The sequence below is a fragment of the Chelmon rostratus genome, chromosome 14 (assembly GCF_017976325.1).
Source record: "Chelmon rostratus isolate fCheRos1 chromosome 14, fCheRos1.pri, whole genome shotgun sequence".
NCBI classification, from domain to species: domain Eukaryota; kingdom Metazoa; phylum Chordata; class Actinopteri; order Chaetodontiformes; family Chaetodontidae; genus Chelmon; species Chelmon rostratus.
In genome coordinates, this window is record NC_055671.1 from 3262351 (window position 1) to 3288484 (window position 26134).

The 26134-nt window shown below is 41.5% G+C and overlaps 1 protein-coding gene across 1 annotated transcript; it reads right to left on the minus strand.

Moving 5' to 3' along the window:
- Nucleotides 1-4935: 4935 nt before the first annotated feature.
- On the minus strand, nt 4936-26134 carry LOC121617422 (dapper 1-like). Its single transcript, XM_041952603.1, has 3 exons — nt 25612-26134; nt 9924-10053; nt 4936-8834 (listed from the first exon to the last, which is right to left on the minus strand). The coding sequence occupies exons 1-3, from the start codon at nt 25900-25902 to the stop codon at nt 7192-7194; spliced, it is 2064 nt and encodes a 687-aa protein (XP_041808537.1). The 5' UTR covers nt 25903-26134; the 3' UTR covers nt 4936-7191.

The window sequence follows — 26134 nt, forward strand, 5'->3', positions numbered from 1 at the left end:
TCTTCAGCCAGATATCATTAAATTACATATCAATAAATGTAGACTATTTTGTAGTGCTTGTCGTTCCTCCTCTTCATCACATGTAAAATGCCTGAGCAGACATGCTGAGACATGCACTCATCAAATGAATCAAGTTTCATAAACATTGTGTGGAAACTGTCATACATTCTCAAGATACCTGGCAGCTATAATTATAATAATATTATAATTTTTAAAACCAAATCAGTTTATTTACCTTCTGTTGCTACTTGCAAGATAACAGATGGATGTTGGCTAGCTTGTTGCCATAGTAATTTTGATCCATGATGATAAATCAATGATTTTTCTCTGGAAACCACAACATTAGAGGAATTCATGTTAGAGGAAGCATGAATGATTTTTTTGAATTGATTCTAGGGGCTGAAAATAAGGTGCACTTCTGTGACTCATGGGGACATAATAAAGTACTGACTTATTTCAGGCTGATAATGTTTGATGATTGATGTTCAATTCGGGGTAAAGACAAGACAGTAAAGAGATGTTTGAAAGTGACAGGCTGTATGTGTAAATGAAACAGAGGTGGCCTGGGCAGGGAGAAAGAAACCAGAAAATAAAGGAGAAGAAAATGGACTCCACCTTAAAACCCTTTTGCTTTGTCCACAGAGTCCAAAAAAAGTTCGTTCCAGATATTTGAAATGTGAAAAAACTGGGTTTAAGTAAGGAAAATCAAAGAGGATGGAGGAGAAAAAATAGGTCAATCACTCTATATCCCCAAAAGTGCCAAAAATAAAAGCCCCTCTGTCTCCTCTCTCACCATCACCCTCTCTGTCTGGCTAATCAAAGCCAGATGTATGCGCACGAGGCCTGCATTCAACCTCTCCTCTTTTCCCCCCTCCCTCCCTCTCTCACCGTCTCTCTGTTTCTCTTTCTCTGTGTGTGTTTCCTCCTCGGGCTCAGTGCCTCTCTGTTCTCCCCTTCGTCTACTCCTCCTCCTCCTCTCTTGCCTCTCTCCCCCTTGCTCTCTGGCAAAGCAGGAAATACTACAGGTTCCTGGCCCTGAAGGGAGTACATTTCTTCTAACCACTAACAGATGGAAGGATGAAGGAGGGAAGGGATGGATATGAGAGTGAAAGGACAGTGTCTGGGAAAATTCTGGTAACACTAAGCTATATTATGAGATGATAAAGAGCTTCAAATGTGGCAGAAGTGAGGGGTTTTGTTCTTTGCCATTGGAGCATTGGTGGCTTACATGAGCCCTTGCTCCTCTTCCTCTTTGTCCGCTTTTTCTCTCCTTTTTCCTATATGCCTCTTTTCCACTTTAATGAACTGAGGCAGCTGGAGCTGAATCTTAATGTCATAAAACATCCCAGCCCATAGAAATAGAAATCCCTGCACTTTTCTTTTCTGTCGTACACACACACACACACACACACACACACAAACACACACACAAGTTCCCTCTTCAGCCAATAGACGTCTTTGTAGGTGAGGAACTTTCTACGTGAGAGTGGGCTAAAGTGTGATGGATGAGTGGTCTGAGCGTGTGTGCTGAGAAAGGACTGTTTGTGTCTGTGTCTGTGTGTGAGAGCATGCACACATATAAGTGTGTTTATACTGCACATATGTGCAAATTAGCAAGGGTGATGTAGTATGTGAGTTCAGTTACTTTTTAGTTAGTTATGCAATAATAGATGTGTGGCAGTAGGAGTTGTATTAGTAGTGCTGATAGTTGCAGTAGTAGGTCATGGTACAACAAGTACTAGTATTATCAGTAGTAGTAGTAAAATAGGTGATGTGATATAGTAATAATCAAGTGGTAGTAATGGTGGTAGATGTAGTCGTAGTAATACTAGTGGTAGTTGCATTAAAAACTGTCATAAGCCAGAGCATTAAATTACAAGAATCACATGGATCATGACGTACAGAGGACCAGGAACTTACTGTGGCTCATCAGCTCTTCTTCTTCTTAACTGTTGGTGACAAAAAACCCAAAGATTGGCTATAATGTTGAAGCATGACGGCCAGGCCAGATTGATGTGTTTGCTACATTCCCTCGCAGTAATGCAGTGGCAACATGTAGAACATTAGTTGGTAGTGACGAGAAGTCATTCATTCAAACGGCACCCACCAATAAGACAAGAGGAAGACGATAGGTGATCGTGGGAGGGATGGAGAACCTGCCAAAACGACTAATGGTTTGTGCAAGTATCTCACCACATGGGACGAAGCTTACCTTACTTATTGAAGAGCAACGTCAGTCAAAGTTAAGCTTTTTGTAAACTATGCCATTTGGATTTCAGTGTATCACAGGGAGGGAAAAGCGACAAATCAACAAAGGCATATGCATCCAATATATGATGCTGGGAGGGGAAGGAGCAGTATGTGAAGGCCGTCCTTACTATGCGTTGCCACAGTGCTTCTATAGAAGGAGCAGTGGAGAGCGGTCAGCCAGAGTCCTCCTGAAATCACTAACCATCTCCTTTGTTTTGTCTATACTGAGAGATAGATTGTTGTCATTGTACCAGCTCATCAGTTGCTCCACTTCCTCTCTGTATGATCTTTCATCATTACTGCTGATGAGGCCCACCACTGTTGTGTCATTAGCAAACTTAATGGTGTGGTTGGATTCAAACTTGGCAGAACAATCGTGGGTGAGCAGCGTGAACAGCAGTGGGCTTAGTATGAAGTCTTGGGGGACGCCCCTCAGAGTGATGTTGCCTGATGTTCTGCCCTCAATGCATAGTGTCTGCTGACTTTCAGTCAGGAAGTCCATAATCCCATTTACAGAGGGAGGTGTCCAGGTTCAGCAGGGAAAGTTTCCCTACCAGCCTCTGGGGCATGTTTGTGTTCAATGCTGAACTGAAGTCAACGGACAGCATTGTAACATAAGTGTCCTTCCTGTCCAGGAGGGACAGGGCTGAGAGCAGGGTGTCGGAGATGGCGTCGCCAGTGGAGTGGTTGGGACAATATGCAAAGTGGAGTGTCCAGTGAGGTGAGGAGGGCAGATTTGATGTATCTCGTGACTAGCCACTTGAAACACCTCCTTACATCAGCTGAGTCCAGACAGAGAGGCTGATCCTTGGGGGGAGGAGAGGTGTGACTCGCTGGTCAATTAGACCTTCAAATCATGTGTAGAAGTTGTTAAATTAAGTCTTAATTTTATTCTTTTTAATCTTCTTATCTTTCTTACTATCTGTTCCTCACATGGGGGTTGCAATGAAAATTTCATTGACATGCTCAATGACAATAAAGACTCTTGAATCTTAAATGTGTCAGGGAAATGGGTGTCACCATCACTGGCCTGTGGTGTGCTCTCGTAGTCTGTTAAGGCCCGGGTGCCCTGCCACATGTGCCCAGTGTCCTGGTGTCACAGAAATGATTTTGAGTGTTTTGTGTATACTGCCGTTTTGCTTTCCTGATGGTGCTGGGAGCGACTCTGTTCCCTGATCTGAACTGGTCCACAACAACTAATGATGTTGATTTTCAGGTATCAACATTAAGTTGGTCTATGAACAGTGGGTTGCCAGGTAACACAATGGAGCTTACTAAATAGCATGCCTCAACAGTGACTAAGAAATGGAACAGCATGCATTCATTATAACTACATTTACAATGTGATCTGAAGTTAAAACGGGGAGACTAAGAGGTGCAATGTCAAAATAATTGTTTCACCAAGAAGGAACTCTGTAAACGATACCTGTGTAACTGTATATATCACTATATAACTACATAAACATGACACTGCAAGACGTGTGCATTATCTTTTTTTAATTAATTGCATTGCCTGATGTTACCAAAATCAATATTGTTCACATATTTCCTAAAGATTTGAAGATTTTTTTTTAAAGATTTTGGGTCACACCAAATTGGATGTGACAAGGTTTATGTACCTGTGATATGTACCAAATACATTCATTTCTTGTATATGAACAACACAAATAGTGCACCTTGATTGTTAGTATGCATCAACCGAGACTATCAGACAAATATCATATAGGCGATGTTTCCAGTGAAAGCTTTGGGTCTGATGGAAGGTAATCTCTATGGCATTAGGTTGTGCTGTCTGTTGCATCAAACCAAACTGGGCACAGTTGAAATGATGACGTTCTTGTGTTCAAATAAGCCCAATTTAAATTTTTGGTCTAAACTTGACTGTTCAGAGACATAGCCTGAGCCTGTTTATCCCCTTTCCACTTAAAATAGCATAGCATACAAATGTTTTGTGACCTCTGTGATTCACTCTCTATTATCAAAACTATGTCTGTTAATGAAAGACTCACTAAGTCTCAACTTTATTTTTATTAGTCTCGCAGAACTACGCAACATGAAGGCTAGCTTGCTATAACCAAAGCAATCTTGTAGCTGATAAATAGCAACCGAGCTATGTTTGGGTAAAAATAGCTACGACCAAATGATGGCTTTATTGATGACATGTATTTTAGGGCAAATAGTTTGTAGATTTGTGTAGAGTTGTGCTAACCCAGATTTTCGCCTAATATTTCTAAATAATGTGGTCATAAACAGTAAAAGTTGCATAAATTGGCTATGACTGTAAAATTGATAAACGAGAATTCAAAGGCCCTAATTGCATTTATGTACTATGTGAGTAGTCATGGCACAAGGGCCTCAGAAAACTTTACACCCACACACTTCTAACAGCATTTTCTGAGCCATTATTTTTTTTTAAGATTTGTCCAAACTGAAAAATGTCTTCATGCCTCTGTCATTTTTTTTTTAAATTTTTTCTTTGATTATATTTGTTCAGGGTATAATAAAGTCTGTCTAAATGTCTTAAAATCTCAGAAAATGTGTGTGTGTGTGTGTGTTAGGTGTATATATGTATAGTCTCTTTGAAAGAAAGACAAAAGAAAAAATGGACACTCACCAGCAAAAGAAAGCAACAAAGAGCAATTTAATTACAAACTGCATAAGGGTTAATTTCAGAGTAATCACTGACTATCAACAATATAGTATGGAGTCATCCATTGTTGTGTGTCAATATGCAATTCATTAAAGAAAATGATGCACACAGCTCACCGTCACTTAATACGTGTAGTTTACAGAGTTCTATCCTGGTGATGCCATTATTTTGACTTTGCACCTTTGCTTCTTACACTCCCTACACTCATTATCTGTAACCCACTGCTGTTCCATTTCTTAGTCACCATCAAGGCCGGTTACTCAGTGAGCTCCATCGTGTTACCTGGCAACTTACTGCACATAGACCAACCTAATGTTGATAATGTTTAGTGTTTATCAGATTTGGATTGTTTGAGGCTAATAAGATGACATTTAGCCAACTAACCAGAGTTAATCCAGCTAATTTTGGCTGTTTGTTAATGGCATGAGACATAGTTCTGAATAACGCTGATTCTACACACTCTTTGAAAAGGTATGGAGGTATGGTTGGAGGTATGGAGAAAGGATTTCAGTTAATGACTAGCTAGTATGTAGTGTTGAAGGCTGGGAACAGTACATTTATGGCGAGCGTACATCTGTGCATAGATTATTCATGCGTGTATCCTCACTTACACTATACATGAGCAAAGAAACAAATGACAAAATTAGAGCTAGATTGCCGCTATAACATCACATGGACCATCAGTTTCTCCATCCAGTGGGCCATCACATTTAGAATCGAATGGATTTTTCAACATGCATGAGGCGTATGTTAGACAGCTGAGTTATCCTCTCTGCTAGTTCATTTCTATCATTCCCTGGCACAAAACAAAGCTGTGTGTGTGTGAGAGAGAGTGTTTTACCTGTGTTATGGTGTGTGGTTTGAATGGAGACAGTAACATGGGCTGGTTATTTGGTAACACCTAGCATTGAAGAAAAACCTGCATTTCTGAAACTACTGGTTGATGTGACAATGTTTAAACACACAAGTATTGTTTTGTTTTTTTACAGTTTAATTTCATACACTTCGTTTTGTCAAACAAATTTCATACAAAAAGAAGCTAATAGTGAGTTGGCTCGTGCACTTTAAATAACACTATCAAATACTCAAAGTGACACTGTAATGTTTAATACATTCTCTGGGCAGGCAAATTTGTATTAGTCTGCAAGTAGTCTACTATTAACATTTAAAACAGTAATAACTGTTGCTACTTAACATTTTAATAAAAGTCCTTCAAGAATTCTTAGTCACTCTGTGAGTGGGACTAAAAAAAAGTCTCTCCAAGACTTTTTGAACACGGTTTAAATGTAGCTGGTTTGTTTCTGCTGCTACAGTAAAATTTCAAAGATTCACAGACATCTTTTCAGCTGACAGCCAGTTCTTTCTAGAGCGAGATTTACTATCTCAACCACAAATTCCAGACAAAATAGCACTTTGTACTGTGCTAACAATCTACACTTTCACAACCACTTGTGTCATGTACTGTGGTCACATTTCCCCTGTCCCATTGATAAATTCATTTCCACCCACAATATATTCAATAGCTGTTTATGAAAAAAATATATAGGAAGCACAAACTCTTGGTTGTTTGTCTTAAGTTAGCCTCCTATTTACAGGTATACATCATTTCAGCAACAAAAGAGAATTTCACGGTCCAAATATAAGGAAACCGCTGCCTGTCTCAGCATTGTAGACCACTTTATTTTCAACAATAAAGTTTCCAATAAGCAGAACAGGTATATAGCAAAGTGTTGGTTATGCAAATGATCAAATCACCTAAATGATTAACTGCACAAATCATGTGCAGTTAAGACAGTTTGGTGACGCTGACACTTGTACAACAAGCCACACAGAAAAGTAAGAAAGGTTTAGGATAATAATGCAAAAATGTTCAATGTCCCTTACAATGGGAAATGATTCATGCCTGGCTGGAAATCAAAATTATGAAATTTCAGTTCACTGCGGCCTTAAAGACAATGTCAGATACTCAATGGGTGTGTTCATCTGGATGTGTTGGAATATTTAGGGGCCAATGTGGCCAAATTAGCGTACCCTTTGGCAAAACATGAGTCATCCATATAAGATTAAAGTAAAGTAAAATGTAACACACATTTTTAAAACCAAAAGGCTGATATGGTGAAAGCTATTTCCTTCATTGCTTGTTAAGCCTGACCTTAAAGTATCCAATCAATTCAGTGAGCTAAGATCAAAGTACTTCCATGCACACATTGATTTTTATATTCACTGTAGTTTGTTTTACATAGTCCAAAGCTCTGCATCTCATGGTCTTTCAGTTTGGCCGGTATTCCACTTTATACAGTGGTCATTACTTTCAGTGAACCAGTGCGGAAGCGTAGGATCTTCTTCTTAAGGGCATGTGAGGCCTTAATCTTAACAAAAGCCTTGGGCTGCAGAGGTGCTCCAGGTGGGGCAGGAGGTGATGGAAGGGAAAGTTGAGGGGGTAGTTGCTGGGGCCAAACCAGACCACCACTCTCATCTGAGTCACTGGACAAAGAGCTGGAATCTGGAGAGTCAGCCTCGCTCATGCTGGACTCAGACTCACCCTGACCTGGGTGAGGGTAGTCATCACTAGGCTGACATGGTGGTACTTGGTCCCTCTCTAACTGGTACTCCATGTGCTGGTGGTGGTGGGAGTGATGGTGTGGGTAGGCATATGACGCATGTGTAGGGCGAGATTTGCGTGTGCGCCTTCCACAATAGTCCTTTTGGTTTGAAGCTGAGGAGCCTTGCATGGGTGCCTGCATGGGTGGCTGGTCTGCCTCATCTTGGCTGAGCTCCAGAGTGGACTGCCAGCGCAGATAGCTACCACCTCCTTGCTGTTGTTTCTTGCTCCTGGATTGACTACTGCGGCTTCCCCTTCCACCGCTTCCACTTCCTCCACCATCTCTCTCTACTGTATTGTACTTGCGCTCTGGAACCCTCTGCAGGCTGTTCTCTGACTGAGACCTACAGGCCTTCTTGCCCGGCTTCCTGTTGGCACCACTTCTCTCTTCATTTGAGCGACACTTCTTTGGGCCCCCACGGGATCTGGAGGGTTGGATCTGAGATGCCGTCGGCTGCTGCCCTTGATGATGATGGACCCTTTCTGGAGAATATGTGCTTCGGTTGGGTTTAGGCGCCCCAGAGCCCTTTTGGGGGTTGGGGTGGTGATGAGCATAAGCTCTGGTGGATGCTCGACAAGGCTGGGCTGGAATATACTCTGCGTTGACCAGCAGCTCATCAGGTGAAGGTGGCTTTTGAGGCTTTGACACAGCTGAAGGGGGAGGGTAGTTGTGGAAATGTTGAGGTGAATCAGGCTCACTATTACTGGAATCAGGGTGGGCTTGCAGCACTTTGAAAGATGAATATTCCAGCAAGGTTGACCGGGAGCTGTTCATCATGGAGGCCTGCCTGGGCCTGTGGTAAAGCCCTGGTTGATGCTGGACACTTTGCTGGAGATGGTGGTGGTATGGGGGTGAGGCATCCTCAGGAAACCTTGTCCCTAGGTAATGCCCCTGATCAAGGTTATGGCAAGCCTGTGGAGCAGTTTCCTCTGAACAATGAGATGGACTAGAGATCTCTTGAAGAGGCGCCTGCTTTGGTGAGTGTTGCTCCTCCTTGCATATACTACTTTGCCTCACCACGCTGACAGCTCGGACATCATGTGCCAGACTGGTGCGAGGCTTTGAGGGGCGTGTCGGTAGGGCTCTGCGTTGGATCAATCCAAATATATAAGTCTCTACCTTTTGGGCTTGTTGATACTCTTCCTGACAGGGGTCAACATCCTTCATCTCCCCCAAAGCTTCAGCAACCATGGCTCGTCTTGTTGGGTCTGACAGCCATTTTTCTCCTGTCTCTGTCTCTGCAGTCCCCTCAGGGGCTGAGAGGGAGCGAGGGACCATGGGGTGGTAATTTGATTCAGGAAATCTGTTTTGCTTGGCTACAAGGACTTCTCCTGACAAAAAGAGCAAAGACAAAGAAAGTGATCAGAATCATTCTTGCTGTTGCCACTTAGTTAAATTATTGTCCTTTTGATGTACAAAACACATTGTCTCAGCTGATAAATCCTGACCACAACAAATGGAAGGCAAAGAATGAGCATCAGTGTGTCCATTATGGTATGATGTGGATTCATGAGCAATAGTCACATATCTATAGCTTAATGAGAATGGTGTTTGTGCTGAAAAATATCCATTCCCATTAACAAGCACAAAAGGTTGTGTCTCCACAGCTAAAAAAAACTCTCCCACACTTTAACATTGCTATCAAATAGATGAAAAGCTTTCACCACTTCATAGTAGTGAATTGTGGTTAGATAGTGGGGCAGACCTTCATGAATGACTTCAAGAGTAAGTTCATTCTGCCATTATACAATATAAAATAGAAATATCTAAAACACAGTCACGTATTTCAATTGAGAGTGAATTTGATATTTTGAAATAAAATTATGGATGGAGATGACAAATAGAGGTTAACCTTAAAATCATCTACAATAACAACACACATTTGGAATAAATATGACTTAAGTGCATTAGTTTTCTTGTATTACTCTCACAGTAATATGTTATGAAGAATAAAAACAATACAACCAACTGAGTCATGATATTCCTTTAATTTTAATCAATTTGTCCATTTGCATTCCATTTGTCTGCTTGATGTTTGTTTGCTGGACACTAAACTGCATTCTTAATGACCTCAGTGTCTACAGCAGGGAGAAAGATTCACTGCTCTTGATAATGACTGAGTCACATGGTGCTCTATGCTCTGGTGCAAATGGAGCACACATTAGCTATTGCTCCATTATTATATATTATATGAATCACTTATTATTCAAAAATAACAATAAGTGATTAATTATTGTGCTTTTGGGGATTTATTCAGTATCTGCACACAGACAACACAGCTATCATGAGTTTTGTGCACAGAGATATATAACAGTTAATATGCAAGTTGTAAATAAGCATACATGGTGTGCACCTTAAAAAACTAGCTGTGTTTTACAGTGAAATGTTCTGTTTTGGAGAAGCAGAGTTGATGATTTCACCTGCAGTGACTTGGCTGTCCTCCAAATCAGTATGAGAATCTGTTGATTTGACCTCAGTGTTCACCTTCAGCTCTGCGACCTGCTGTTCTAAAGACGCCTTTGTGCTCCAGGGCATACACTGGAGACTGCTCTGAAATACACACAGAGACACAGAGTCAGAGTCAAGAATTTGTACTTGGGTGGGAAAACTACTCTACTGAGCATGCACACAAAATAAAAACTAGTCTGAGGACCCTTCATTTTCAACATCCAGTGTTCCATGCTTCAACACTTCATCGTACACTCTGTTCAGTGGTATTACACCATTAGCATTATCCAAAGTATGAAGAGCAACACTGTAACTGTCAGGGGAATCATCATTTATTCATCTGCTATGTAGCTGTAGGTGTACAAAATCCACTTTCATCTACTATCTTCACATCCATGAAAGAAGGATATCTGGTCCTTTTTACAATTTAATTTTTGCTATCACATTATTTGTAATTTTTACTTGAATTCTTTTAAGACAAACCCTAACACTAAACTCACCCCAATTACCTCATATAGTAACTTACAGCAACGGACAGTCACATATGGGAAGAGCTTCTTTCACTTTTTGTTCTTATCTATTAATTTTGGCTCAAGAGCAGCCACTCATTCACATCCCACTAAAATACACATTCATTTGCAACGTACACATCAAGTTCCTGTTCATCTGAAAGGACGAGAGGTAGAGACACAGCGAGCAGCAACCTTCACATTCACAGACAGCTACGACCACAAGCACTTATTATCAAAACACTGGAACAATAACACGCCATTCTCCCATCCCACACACACATGCACACACAAAATCTGTTATGTAGGAGTGGAAGCTGTATAAACACCAGAGGACAGAGACATAGAAGGGAAAAGGGAGAACTGACCTCATTAAAGTGAAATACTGGTATTAAAAGAATGCTCCCATTCAGAATACTTTTTACCGCATGAATCCAATAAAGGTTTCCCATCTATTAACTAAAACAACTTGTGTCAGCAGTGACACAAAGATTTCAGATAACCCATGAGACATAGCAGTTGGTTGGCTGATTTCTATTGGAGCCTGATATGTTTAACCAAACCCAAATGTCTCACATCTGAGATACAAAGACAAATTACTGCTGGGGTTTTAATACAGCATATTTTATAGCACTGCCATTAGATATAAGAGCTGTTGTAAACCAATAATGATCAACAGAATAACACATTGCAGCTACACTTAAAGGTTTGTTTTGTAGTACAGCTACTATGTGTAAAAAAAATTATACACTTCATGGATTTTGTAGTAATACTGCAGGAGTTAAAAAAAAATCACAAAGTAAAGGTTAGATACTCAGTGGGGAAATGTCTATATTTTTGTTTTCCAGAGGCCATTTTTAAAAATCAAGGGGCAACCTCCGGGATGAGAAATGAAGCCAATGTGAGATGCCAAAAACTGCAGTTGAAAAGCAAGTCAAACCCCATTTTATCACACATTAAAGTGCCCAAATTTACAGCAGACATAAACATGTTTACAAAAAATGTTTTCGGTCTCTATAACTAATGAACCTCTTCATAACAACTGCACACGGGGTGAATTTTTTATATAACTCACTCATTTAAGTTATATTAAGGGCAAGGCCGTAAGTGACAGCTAACCTTCAGGTTTTAGGAATCAGGCTTCATTCGGCCCAGCATGGCTCCACCCATGCTCCACCTCTTTGCCTATTTTTGGATTAGCCGGGATTTAAGCGGAGTCAGGCACTGCCAAGATGAAGACAGCTGGAGCCACTGTCACCGAGCCTCACAACGGCTCTTCAGAGGTAACATTGCAGAGACTATGTCCATGTTTTACACCGTCCACGGTAAAAACTATGTTGTGCATACCAGAGCCGCTAAGATACCAAAAACACAGAGACTGTGAGAAGAGTAGTAGTGAGCTACTAGTTGTGAGTTCAGTTCAGTTTTGGTGCACATGTCACTTAACAGCAGCAAAGTGTTAACTGTATCCTAGACAAGAAGCCGCTGCACGAGGAACTTACTCACACTCAAATAACAGGCAGTAGAGTCACTTGTGGGGGGGTGGGGGGGTCAGGCTGAGCTGTGAGCCGCTGAGTGAGCCAGACAAGGCAGATAAACTGGTGAGGGAAGACAGAGCAATGGAAGTTCAGAGTGCCAGTTGGAGAGCACTGAGCCAAAGATGGGTCAGAGGCAGGAGTCAGACCAGGAAGGCTACAAGCATGGAGGAGCAAGAATTAGCAAGCGCTTAATTCAACAAAGAGACTCTGACGGCTGCCACGAGACTAACTGCATAGCTGAGTCTATGATCTGGTATGGTGGAGTTGAAGCCCGGTATTTAAAGCAGAGAAGATTGGAGATGATTAGCAGCCGTCTGCCCGACACCTGATCCCACTCGTGCAATCAGAGCATGACACCAACAAACACACACACAGAGAGAGAACTACTGGCTAGGATAAGGCACAGGGTGTGACCCCTATACTGAAAGGAAAAGTTCACCACAAAAATATTTCTGCATTTCTTTTAGTGAAAACAGAGAATAATATCTGGTGCATTTTGTTTTAGCAGCCACATCCCTACAAGTGACTGATACTTCAGATTTCCAGAAGGCCCTAAAAGTACCCCAAAACAGCATGTGACCTGAAACAACTGCCCTTCAGATGCCTTCAGGTATGTTCTAAATAGTCAGTGGTTATTGCCATTTGTGGATGAACTGTTCCTCTTGACAAAACCTTAGAATCAGCATAATTAGAAAACCAGTAAATCAAAATATGTTTATATTTTATATCATATTGTACCTGGAGCTGTTCCAAACTGTGTAGACAGAATAACAGCCTCCATGATTTACCCACTAGGTGGCCTTCAGAAGTATCTATAAATGTATACATAGGCATGGATAGCTGTTGCTGTGGGAAGGTTTCAATAAACAGTGGTAGCTGAAGAAACTTCAGATCCAATCCAACCTCCCGCACACATCTGAAACCAGAAAAGAAGTTGGACGAATGGATAATGACAGAATAGGTATATACTGAAAGTCATGCTAGTGTTCGTGGTTCATCATTTCTCCAGCAAGGTTGACGTTACAATAAGCCGTCAGCAGTAACTTAAGAGTGACAAAATAATAACTTTCAACCAAAGTGGTTGGAAAACTGGTTACGCCACCAGTGGAACTTGCGGTAACAGTGAAGAGGACTTCTGTCTTGCTCTGACTAAGCGGGACAAATTGTCCATTTAGCATTTGACATCCTTGAAACAACTTAAAAAGAGGCTGAAGATGAAGAACCTCCCCCTTTTTAAAAGGAAATGTAACTTCAGTAAATAGACCTCAGTAGAAGCATAGTGCAAATTTCAGTGCATCTAAAACTGAACCGACAAACAGGAGCAGAAGAGGATAAAAATGAACAGAAATGGATTATCATGATTAAAACTGATGTAAGTTGTATTAAACAAACAAACAGCTCCTACAGGATTTCACCAGGTCAGAACTTGAGCCTTCAATACATTTGCTTCTGAGTCGCATGTTATGATGTCTTTACGGACTCAAGTCCAAGCCAAGGCTCAAGTCCACATTTCAATGACTTTAGTCTGACTTAGTCCATGTCTCAAGTTTCAAGTCTCAGTGCCACAGCTCTGCTGTATAATTCTGTGTAGTTTTTTTAATAACACGGTCTCCTTTTAGTTTTAAAATGTAAGGATCTATACACCATTAAAATCTTTCTCAAGACTGCCGTATTATATGGTACCATCTTAGCCAGCAGTCTACTACAGAGACATGTTTGGTGATTTTAGTGTTTATGTTCTGTCATTTTAATGGGTGAGTTAATCAATGAGCCACTCTCCAAAGACCTGCTGTATTCACTTAAGGCATTCAGCCCACACGCAATAAATTGAGTTGGAGAGCTTACATCTGTGGATTATCTAACGGTTACATCATCAGCATCAGAGCTGAAAAATGGTGATTGGAATAGATATCAGAGAGCATGTGTATGAACTCCAGCAAGGAAACAACACTCCCTTCTCCAGGAGTATTAAACTGGAACAAACCCAAGCTTATCATACCTCTAAAACCAAATCAAAACTAATCTACATGTAAGAATAATTTCACCCACTTCTTATGCAGCTTTTTGTTCTCATACAGTCTTTTCTTTGCAGATTTCACTTAAAATTGTAATTGCAAATAATTTCCACCACTGTCCTTTGTCCTTGAAGATTCAAACTGTAAACTAACTGACTCTCTGCATTGCAAGACTCTTCAACACATGTAGCCATATTTCAGTGTGTGTGTGTGTGTGTGTGTGTGTGTGTGTGTGTGTGTGTGAGTCTGTGTGCATGTACATACGTATGCATGCAAAACTGAGTTGGGCTTATGTCAGGCATGCACTGTATAAAAGGGCCTGTGTGTGGGTTTAAAGGAGCTACTTATGTGAGACCACACTGGCTCAATGGCTGCTTGTTTCCCTCGTGCGAGTGCACGCTCACACACACGGTCATGTCTTCGCATAGGCAGACAAGCAGTCATGCATGAATGCGCACACTCGTGCATGCACACATGTACGAACCTTTGGTTCTATTGAAGCCTTCAGCTATAAAGTCGACAGTAAGACCTTCAGTGGTTCTACAAGGCTGAAACCATGAAGAACTGGTGCCACTTCACCCCAGACTATTAACAGTCTGTATAGTCTAGCTGACTTCATCTCATTGGGCACGTGACTGAAACAAAGTGCTACTGGCCAGGAAAGGAAATGTGTGTGCAGAGTTTGCAATGTTTTCTATCCTGCTTTCAATAAGTGTGCTTTTTTTCCAAATAGAATTCTTTGTCTGATAGGTTGAATAATAAGAATAATATTCATTCTGGCTTGAAGCTGTGATAATATGCAGCCTTGGTCTGAAATGAACATCACTCTGAGTGACTTCATGCATTCATTACATTGACATTGGTTACTAATAACACCTGGAACTATGACAAAGACTGAAAATGTGCATTTCACAAGCATAAGCATTCTGATTTCACAGAAATATTTGTCAACAGTGCTTATTTTGGTTTGATTTGTTGATTTCTCTGCACAGTGAGATATGATTATGCACAGTTGCACAGTGAGTTCATGTTTAAACTAGCCTAGAAAAGATATATGCATTTTAAGAATGAATTCATACAGGATTTTGCAATAGTGGCTTTATTATTTAGCATGAAACCTGACTCTTCATTTACATGGACAAGAATTAAGGCGTGACACAGAGATATGCTGTGCTGAACTCCCCCCTGACTTCAATTTGTAATGTAAATCCAGACACTTGCCCGTTTGAAATATGAGCACAGATAAATGGATAAACTGGTTGAGTTTGTGTGTGTGTGTGTGTGTGTGTGTGTGTGTGTGTGTGTGTGTGTGTGTGTGTGTGTGTGTGTGTGTGTGTGTGCGTGTGTGTGTGTGTGTGAGGGGGGTGTGGGAATAGGAATGCTTTTTGAGCAGGCTGTCTCAGTGAACATCATTTCACAGAGGTGGACTTGCAAACAAGCCTGTGCCTTGAACATTAGGCTCCATAACTAAAAATATTTAAGAACTGTCTGAAAGCAAAGGCTGTCTCCATGACAACGAAGAAATAAATGATGGAGAGGCAAAAACTGGGATGAAAGAGGAGAAAGGTTTTCCCTTGTAAGGTAAGGGGCATAGAGAAAGAATGAGACGGAGGAAAATATATGAGGGGGACAGAGACAGGAAAACATGGATTCACAAGAGTAATGTTTCAGAAGAGTACAGACTGAAAACAAAGAGTCCCCCAGCAGCCCCCTTAAGAGTTTTCAGCCTTTATTTCCTGTGATCAATGATTTAAACCATTACCTGATGCTGTATAAAACACCAGTTCTTCACCTGTGCTTTATCTGCCTCCTCACCACAGACAAACTACAGAGACACACAGAGTCTGTGTACATGCACACAGACAAAAGGTCTTTGAATGGAGCCTGACTCCCCCCGTGCCCCCAGATTATATGAGTAGTTTAATGGTTTATGTCTGGGAGGATGTGCAGTAGTTATAGTCTAATAGAAATAGGTGTATGAGCAAGATGGAGGGACTTGGTGTTTTGTTTTTTTAGTTATTTATGAAGCTCTGTAAAGAAAATAATTCTACTCTCCAATTCTAATTATAATCGAGGTTAAAAACATTAAATAAAACGAAAATAATGAGCAAAATATTTTCACAACTTCAGCAATAATCATTCTATTTTCTATTCCTGTTCTAGACACACCTAAAGTCACTCTTTTCAGTGAATAAGATCTCATTTCATTTATCATCAAGCAGGAACTTTGACTGAGTCCTGGAGTGCTGGATGTAGATTTAGTCTTGAGATCGTGGACCTTCACGTGTTTTGTTCTTCTAAAGCAGGCCTGTGCATCACAAATCACCAGAAATACATCTCAGTTAATCCATTTCTTCTGGGACAGTAAAAGGCAGCTTCTCCTGACTCGATTTGCCAGTCCAAGCTGATTTCCATGCCACGTGCTTGCTTCTCTAACCTTTAGGCCACCACAGTTAATGTAAAGTTAAACTATATTGAGTAATATCTGCAAAATGTTGACTTTGACACTTGTTGAAATGAAATGTTATTAATGCCATGCAGTGTCGTTTAACAGACTGCAAATCAGTGCACATGGAAAGGCAGAGAGCTCATGTTCAATGTCATCTTGGCTTGTTTGGACTGCTGGCCCGTGCAGCTTTGTTTACACGAGATGTGAAGACACCCTAACACTGTTTCCTGTCAGCTTCGTGGGCATCGTGCTCCTCATCAACCTATGTCCTTGCTATCATATTTTCAGATCCATGGGTGACCTCAGGTTTCACAGCGAGGTTAAGCAGGCAGTTGGCAGCTATTGCCGTGACCTATACAGTCAAAAGCATCTGAAGTGGAAGCACTGCTGCACAGTCGGCGGACTGTTGGAGGAATGTGATCAACTAGAGCGAGCAGCCATCAGGCTGTGGAGGCCTGGTATCTGCTGAAAGCTGTGAAGCTCAGGACCAGCTCTGCCCAGGATCCATTCAGTGATTGTGTTTTTCAACTGACTGCTCAAAGTTTATCAGACCCAGGTGGAGCTGTTTAAGGGATGGTTTCTTCCTCTATGCACTGAAATCCATTGATCCCTTCTTCGAAAAAAACATATTGATTACCACAGGAAATCTCCTTCAGTGTCTTAGAGAGATTGTGGTCATTCAGTTTCATGTGATTAGAGCCAGGCAGTGAACACATGCTCCGGCTTACTGTCAGATGTATAGATACTGTGACCATTTTCTACTCACACATGGACTGAATTGTGCTGTAACAGATTTTTTCTGGTCCATACTGTCTTGTATTTGTGACTTTGTTACTGTTCATGGATTTACTTGTGATGGTTTGGGATCAGTTTTCAGAGAAGCTAAGGTTGCTCAGATAGCAGGATGTTGTCACTTTAAGGAGAAGAGTAAATTATCCACCAGACCATTCAATCCGTCATTTCCGATGATGACAACTGTGGAAAGAAGCGTTTGGCTTTATTGTGCTTTTAATCCTCAACAGTTTGCTACGTTGGAACTGCATGATTTCTGTCGTTGTTTTCTAAACCAGCAATATGAGACTGGTTTGTCAGAAAAAGGAGTAGGAGGAAAAAGGAGAAAAGAAGGAGGCATCTCCGTTGTGCAGGCCATTGTGTCCTGGCTTGCAGTCATGAGTGCATTTTTTCCATTGACTCATCTGAAGCTCTACAGCTGTGACTTAAAATAACCAAGTGGTATTTTTTTTGTTTTGGAGACCTCACAAGCGACCAGGTACCTCAGTGACGTGCCCCAGTGTGATCTCTCTGCCCCACCAGGAGTTTAAACAGCAGCTACTGACACGTTGTGTTTGCCTAACACGGCGAGGTGCGAAATGCAAGCAAAATACATCCATTACAATTGAGAATGTTTGCGTTTGCCTTCAGTGACAATTTGGCCACACAGCTGCAAAGGTCTCCACTGGAGACTGACAGAATGCTGGACGACAGCACAAACAGGCCCACGGTAAACACATACACCACCGTACCAAAAGTACACATGCACCGAGTCCAGGAAAGCCACGCTGCCTGGCTGTTGGCCACCCGGGGCAGTTGGTGGATTGGTGCCTTGCTCAAGAGCAATTCAGCAGCAGCTGTTGAGGAAGGGCAGTGTTTCTGCTCACGTTTTGTTTCATCAGCCACTCTGACTCTGACTGTTTAAAGATGCAACTGTACCCTCATAATCCTCTTACGCTAACCATGCCTCCATTATCACTTCAATATTCTTTCCCTCATGCTGTTATTCAGATCACCTGGCAGTAACATTGTAAATATAAACTTCCTGACCATTAACATTACCCAGTTCTCTGATTATGATTATCATGGTTATTTGACATGCAGAGCACACACACACTCACACACACACACACACATTCTGAGTCCACATTTCAGCGTGCCTCTCATTAGTCCCTTGACATGCAGGAGGCCACAGAGAAGGTTGTGCTGCTTCCCCAGCTGCTGTCAGCTGTCACATGGCTGTCAGCAGCTTCTGCTGAGGAATAAATACACACACACTCTCTCACACACACAAACACGCATTCTTTCTGTGCCTGCACTCTGGATCACAGACAGGAGATTTTTATCGTTGTCCCTCCACTCCTTTTTTCCATCTCATCCAAGCACATGAACATACATACACAGGCTCAGAGGATCTAGTACCGGATAAAGAATATTTTAAGTTTCAAGTGGTCTGAAAGTAGTGGGAAGCACGTGCCGAATGCAGCAACATCTACGAGGAGATAAAATGATCCAGCAGTGTAGCAGTACAGCTCATAAACTGTAAATACACACACATATGTGGCAAAAGTGTGCAGCAAAGAAACAGATTTTTTACGCTTGGGCATAACCCTGTGATGATGGAAACTTCATGGCTGTCACATACCTCAAGTACAACACTGATAAATACTAATTATGGTCATTAGAAATAGAAGGGAAAGGTCTTTGGTTGATGTTTTAGAGCAGATTTACAGGTGACTAGGCAGACTGAAATACAAGATGCAGCAACTGTGACAAAAGAGATGATACAATATGGTGCTTTTTGGAAGTAAGAAATTTGGGATTGATCATTTTTTGTAATTTGGCTACCATACTCAGAAACAAGTGATGAATAAGGGGGTTAAAAAATTCACAATTGGACACATGGCAGTCAATCAGGTCCACTGATGACTTGCAACAGTTGCAGACGGAGACAATAAAGAAGAAGCTGTTGGAGGCACAGCAAGGCCTGAAAGCAGGACCTGAAAAACACAGTGCACAGTTCCCCTGCTGCCAGTCTACATGCTAATAAGATAATCGCCTCCTCGAACTAGCTACGTAGTGCAACTCTTCCTTTTTATAGGTTTACATATGGTGTTTGAGAGCCTCGACATCACAGCTGGTAGCCACCGTTGTGGAATCTCTCTATTAGTATTTACACAGTGCGTGTATACACAACAGATGAGTTACTGTCTGGTAGGAGGTTAAATTTAACAGCATGTATAAACTAATCTATCTATAAAGTAATCCTCAATAGATTATTAAAATAAAGAAATGCTGTATACTGCAAAAGATTTGATCTTGGCAAGACTCAATTCAGATATTTACACTTTTAAATGGAACGAACGCAAACAAAGATTAATAATTATTATTATTGTTTCAGATTAGATACGATTGTTTTATGACTCTTTGCATTGTTTAAATGAATTACTGTTGTCACTTGAAAGTTGGTCTTCTGACTGTTGTCGTTGTTTTTTGTATTCTTGTCTGACTGCATTTAAAGACCGACTGTGACTGCTTCCTTTGCTGTCAACCTCTTGAAAAGCTTAATGACAGTGACTCTACCTGTTTGAACAAAGAATAGGATGCAGGATGAAATCAATGGCTCCACCAGGGAAAAGCTTGGAAAGGCTAAAAATAACATATATTCAAAGAAATGAATCTGAGAGTTGACGGGCTTTTGTTACAAATCATCCTTTCTAAACAAATACTCGGTTGGTGAAGATTATACATCGATCAGGTCGTTCAGTTGTTTTGTGCTTACACCTTTTAGATTTGTTTGTAGTTTTTCAGACTTTTCAGGCAAATAAGTCTGCCACTACTTAATGCCACTGAATTAGACCGTGTGTCGTGCTTTACAGTCTATATAAGAGGTTTGGAAAAAATAGATGCAAGTGGGCAAAATACTCACAAGCACTGGTTTCCATGAGCAATGTCACAGCACTATGATAACACAGAATCAGGCTCCTACTTTCTTTCCAAAATCTCAGTAGAAAGCATTATGTTGCACTCGTAATACGTCAATTATTTCTTTGTCATGAGTCAAAAGAATTAATCTTGCTTCATGTGGACAGTACACTGCTCACAATCGCTGTGGGGTCAGCTCAGCTTTGTATCCTCTTCGTCCTGTTTCAGTGACACATTTGTGTCACTGCTGCACAAGGCTGATGTACTGCAGGCGGAAACTGGAGATACTGAATTGAACTGAATATCCTTGAAAGTCTTTATTGGCCTTTCATAGGGGACAATCCACAAATGTGTACCATGATCCGCAAATACCCCACCACCCACAAACACAGAACTTTTTATTTGTGTTGTGTAGCGTCATATCCACAAAAACACAGGGTAATTTGCAAATACACACAACTTATTCTGTAAACAAGTATCTTAATTTCACATGAAAAGGTTATGGGTTTCACAAATGTAAACGGATTCACCACAACAGAAACATGAAAAGTGCATATTGCACATTTGTGGGTCGCTTCCCGTTGGTTTGTGGGCCGTGAGACATTTGTTTCTTCCCTCCTATTTGTTTGCAGATTTTTGTTCAGTCTGTACCGCAGCAGATCCGTAGGACAAATCCACAATTATCTATCACTATCCATAAACACATACTTTTTAAATTGCTCTGTTAAGTCATATCCACAAAATAGAGAACGATTTGCAAACATGCATAATAGTGTCATTTTGTCGTCCATTTTTTTTTTTTTTTTTTTGAGTCTTAATCTATCTTAGAGCTTTGTCCTTATTATTTTTTTTTCATATTAAGTCAACCTCATCCTGTGTTTTTTGGCAAAAAACTGTCTGACTAAAAGTCCGGACATTTTCTTCTTATGTTAGTCATAGACAACATAAGAAAAACAACTATTTTAGTCTAGTTTTAGTCAATGAAAACTATTGACATTTGAGTCTTTTTTTAGTCATCAGGTTATATATTGAACATTTCAGTCAGTCTAGTCTGACCAAAACCAATAATTATTTTAGTCATTTTAGTCAAACTTATTTCACATAAGATTGTATCTTACTGTTTTCTGCTGTGGGTTTCGTTTTGAGCCCTGACTGCCTCCATGGCCTGAGAGGTCTGAGAGACTCATACAAATAGTATTAACTTTGTAAGAAAATGAAAATATCAAACAATAATAGGCTAACTAGACAATTCCGAAATTTTGAAAGTGGCACGAGGGGGCTGCTGGTCTTATTAACTGAATCAATAAACATGAATGAACCATCTCTATTATCATCCAAAGTTTCCTTATACTAACAGAGCTAACGGTGCTAACGCTAATGGTGCTAACAGAGCTAACGGAGCTAATGCTAATGGAGCTAACAGAGCTAACACTAACAGAGCTAAAAGCAAATGGCGCTAATAGAGCTAATGGCGCTAATGCTAACAGAGCTAACAGTGCTAACATTTCTTATAGAGCTAGCAGAGCTAACGGCGCTAATGATAACAGCGCTAATAGAGCTAACGCGTTGTGTCTGTCTATGTATATGAGGCTGTCTGTGTGTATTTAACTTTATTTGTGTGTGACTGTGTCTGTGTGTATGTATCTGTCGTTGTGTGTGACTGCATATGTGTGTGTCTTCGTCTGTTTGTGTGTGTGTGTCTGCTTGAACTACACATTTATCAAATTGTCCAAAGTATTTTGAACAAGCAGCCCAACCAGTTCCTACATGGAGATGTGTCTGGTATATGTGTGTCTGAATGTGTGTGTGTGTGCGTGTGTAACTTCTGCCCCACCTGCTGATAATTACCTCTCTATCTCTCCCACTTTTTACCTGTTCCTGAACAGCTACTTTTACACTGTCGGTTTCTTCCGAAAAACTTGTGATTGTGACAAAACGGTAGCTGCTATCAAAAAACCGATTACATTGTGAGATACAGACAAGTCTGGGCCAGATGTACGTGTGTTTTATGTCCAGATATTCTTTAGAAAAATGACTAATGGTCGATTTAAAAAGACACACTCCGGCAGGCTGCAACTCAGAAAACAGGAGATTGTATGGGTTTAAATGGAGCAGCAGAGCAGGGCAGCTGGTGCAAGATCCCTCTTTATTTAAATTTGGTGGGGGCTAACCCTTCAAAATTGAACTTTGACGAGAGAAGAAAGGGTTATCTACAAAAAGAGCCAAAAATTATGTGTCTCCTATTCACCGTTTGGATTTTACAGCAATTTTAGAAAAAAATTTCAGGCGATTTCTCACTGGCTCTTTCACTTTAAGTGATGATGTCATCCTCTCTACAGGGAGAAATTCTGAGCATTTTTTGAGAAACTTTATGGTCTTCAGACGGTCATAGCTTGAAAAAAGTAAGAGATATCAAAAAAATGTGCCGAGGTTCATTTCGACAAGACAAAATTATCTACGTTTTAAAGTTTGAATGAAGTCTCTACGAGAAAGTATGGCGAAACAACCAATTGAAAAAGGCTGAAATTTGAGGAAATTTCCCATTCATTTCTTATGGGAAATTCTTCGCAGTTTTTTGCGAATAGCTTTGCGAATTATTGACGAAAGAGCTATAAAAGACATAGCACACCATTACCGATCGAGCCGCACGTTTTGATATATAGTTTGCGAGGGTTTTCTCAAAGTTGCGGGACTAGTTACGGCCGAAATTCTGGCGGAAGATGAAAAATGGGAAGCAGAAACGCACGGGAAAACAATAGAGGCTCAAGCTACGCTCTTGCGTTGCCTCGTGCCACTAATTAGGCTTAATTTCTTTTATTTAAAAGTCTGGTCCCCACAGTGTCTGCTTAGAAAAATGGTGACCCAGCCACTGCCACCTCGTGCTATGAATATGTGATGAAGATGAATGTTTTCTTTCCATCAATAAATTGTAAATAGTGACGCTTTAGCAGAAGATTGAGTCCTCAGAAAAATGTGGTTTTAACGAGGCTGATTTGAGCATGGTTGACATTGACATTGTCACGGTGACGCTAGCTGCTACAGAGAGCGTTGTTGTTGTGCTGATGCAGCCGAGTTCACACATTAACCAGAAAATTTGCGATTGGCTCCTAAATCACAGATACAGAAAGAATGTGTCTCATTTTCTCCAGTTAACACTGCAACTAGTGTAAATGTAGTTGTAAGAAAATGTTTGAGTCAGAAAAATAAATATGGACTAGCTGTCTGAGCCTCGTCTGCCTCAGTTTTGCATTGGCTCAATCACAAGCTACTTTAACCAGATGTCAGTTGTTGTTAAAGTGAGCAGCACATAGGTGCGACTGTATTAGTTCACCTGATTACAATGATAGCTAGCTCAACCAGGGTTTTTCTTTGGTTAATTCAGTCATCACACACACGGTTTGTTATGTGGATGTGGATGATCACAGCTGGGCTAAAACTAAAGTAGAAGTACTGAGAGCTAACTGCCTCTCAGATTGGTCTGTTGAAAAGCTGACATGACATAGTTAAAGATGTGTTGTAATGAACTGCATTATATTGAGAGGTGTTTCTCATTTTAATCCTCCCAATTTACACACATGAGGGGGGCAGAATATTAGAAACACCTCTGAACATAATGCAGCTCATGACATCACCACCACCAACTAAGACCTCCATGTGTAAACATATAATGATAAGTAAAATAATAACTAATAAAGTGGCCACTGAGTGTATGTCCCTGCAGACCCGAGTCAAGGATTCTCCTGTATGCTCTGGGATGTGTGGTTGAGAGTGGGGTCAGTCAAAGTACTGGGCTAACCTGCCACCTTAATTACAGCAAACATTCAGCGTGGTGGAGCCACAGAACGCAGCGTGGATTGTTTCTGTGTTGCTGGTCACCAGACCCGTCGGCATGCTGTTGCCTGGTGGTGGTCACACACAGAGGGAACCGCTGAAATGCTGCCAGGATCCAACCCCTGATTCCTGATAGAGAGGAACACACCTCATGTTCACAGTGTCTGAACCCTTGTGATTGGAGGAGATGTTCAGGTGTTGGGTTCACCAGCAGCTGCAAAATAACAAATCATGCCAATGTCCAAATACATATGGACCAAATTGTAGGTTGTATTCTCACTTCTCTCATCTCAACCTCATGAAAATGTTTGGGAAATGTTGGCTTTCAGTGTGTATTTCTGTCCTTCAGTATATTAACCTTACTGTTTCATCTCCCTTTACCTCTCCCAGTTCTGCAGCAGCGACAGGCTCGACTCCCCTCAGGAGCCAGTCTCCTCTGGGGCCTGTGACACGGTCTGCTCTCGCCAGAAGAATCAGGCAGCTGTAGCATTACTTGTGGTGTGGAGTCTCAATGTTTTTACAATCGCTGTATGAATAAGCATTTGACTCTGTGATTCTTCTGTGGGGATGTTTTGAGCAGTGATCATGCAGTGAGGTCCACGGAGCACTCACAGGGAGGTGCCCAGATCTCCCTCTCTGGTGGAGTAAGACGTACAAAGTAGCTGGAAATACTCAAGTAAAGTACAAGTACCTTGAAAGTGTGCTTAAGTACAGCACTCGAGTAAACGTAGGCTACAGTTACTGCTGTAATGTATCGTGTGGTATGGGAACAGCCTCCCTTTCCTCCAAAATTAAACACAGAAGAACTGACATAGAAAATCAGTTCATCTGAAAATGCTGATGTTGTTTTTGGAATCTGCTTCAAAGAGTCCCAAATGTCTGGAGATAATCTGCACCAAATCTGGAAGAGTGAGGTATTCTCCATGAAAACAATGACCTCAGTTTTTTATGTGATTATTAATCCCATTAAAGTGATCATTTATCCAAACTCAGGGGATAGAGATGTCTGGACAATCCATTGTGTTCAGCATGAAATGAATAAAGTCACGAAGCTCCCCCAGAAATTTGCCCTTAAATGGTAAGGTGCGCCTTTAGGGGCCCTCCTGACTTTGCATTTTCATAACTGCACACTGAGGTCAATGGCAGGCTTACGGGATTTTCTTTTAATTTTCACACGCAGCACAAACATTAAGTGTTTGTGAATCTAATCCAGCAGTTTCCACAGAAAGGTCCAGGAACCTCCAGCAGTCCAGGAAGAGACTCATTCAGGCCTAAAAGTCAGTACTGAAAGTAAATGTATAGAATTTATCCATGACTGCTAAGAGCCCCCCCAAACCCACCCACCCATACATACGCACGCACGCACACACACACACACACACACACACACACACATACCTCCCTGCCTACAGCAGACTTATGGGCAAAGTCACATCTGACAACAAAAAGCCTTCTTATAAGAACAAACCTATGGGAGACCTGTTATTAAAGAAGGATCACACTGGGGGGGCTTCGTGTGCAAAGTTTTCCAAACAGATTCCACACAGCTCAACAAACTGTGCTTTACATCAGCAAACAACAGACAGACAGTAATACAGAAGCATCAGCCGAGCAGGACTTACGGCTTGGAGCCTGCGGCTACAGTCATCCGGCGCGTTGCCTTTCGGTGCGTCCAGGGCGCAACGTGAGCTCCGTAGACCTCCCCAAGGTGGACGCCCGGGAACCGGAGAGTCCCCGAGGCAGAGGGCGCTCAGGACCCGGCATTCCTGCCTCTGTTTGAGCAGCTCCAGCTCACACAAGCCGGCCAGGCTGGCCTCCAGCCGTTCCTTATTCCGACTGCGCTCCGCTTTCATGGGCAGAGAGAAAGCTGGGAACATGACTCCAAAAGAGCCTGGCAGCTCTGGTAAAGACATCCTCGCCTCCCGTTTTCTTCTTCACTGTTCCTCAACAAAGGGAAGCTAAATAAATCCGATGAAAGCTTGATCCACTCTTCTTATTCTCTCGACAGCTACAGCGGAGCGGCATTGGCTGCAGGCTTCAGCTGCTGAAGTCACCGCCGTCGGACTCGGACCCGGACCCATTCCCCCTCCCCTAGCCTGCGGTCCGCTGTGCAGTCTCACTTAGACAGCTGTTGGTGGAGCCTGT

Bases quoted from the DNA above. Each gene is read 5' to 3' on its own strand.
- LOC121617422 (XM_041952603.1), bottom strand. From the start codon at position 25,902: ATGTCTTTACCAGAGCTGCCAGGCTCTTTTGGAGTCATGTTCCCAGCT. The intron at 10,054-25,611 runs GTAAGTCCTGCT...TGTGTATTTCAG, and splicing joins GTAGCCGCAGGCTCCAAGCC to AGCAGTCTCCAGTGTATGCC. The intron at 8,835-9,923 runs GTGAAATCATCA...TCTTTTTGTCAG, and splicing joins GGACAGCCAAGTCACTGCAG to GAGAAGTCCTTGTAGCCAAG.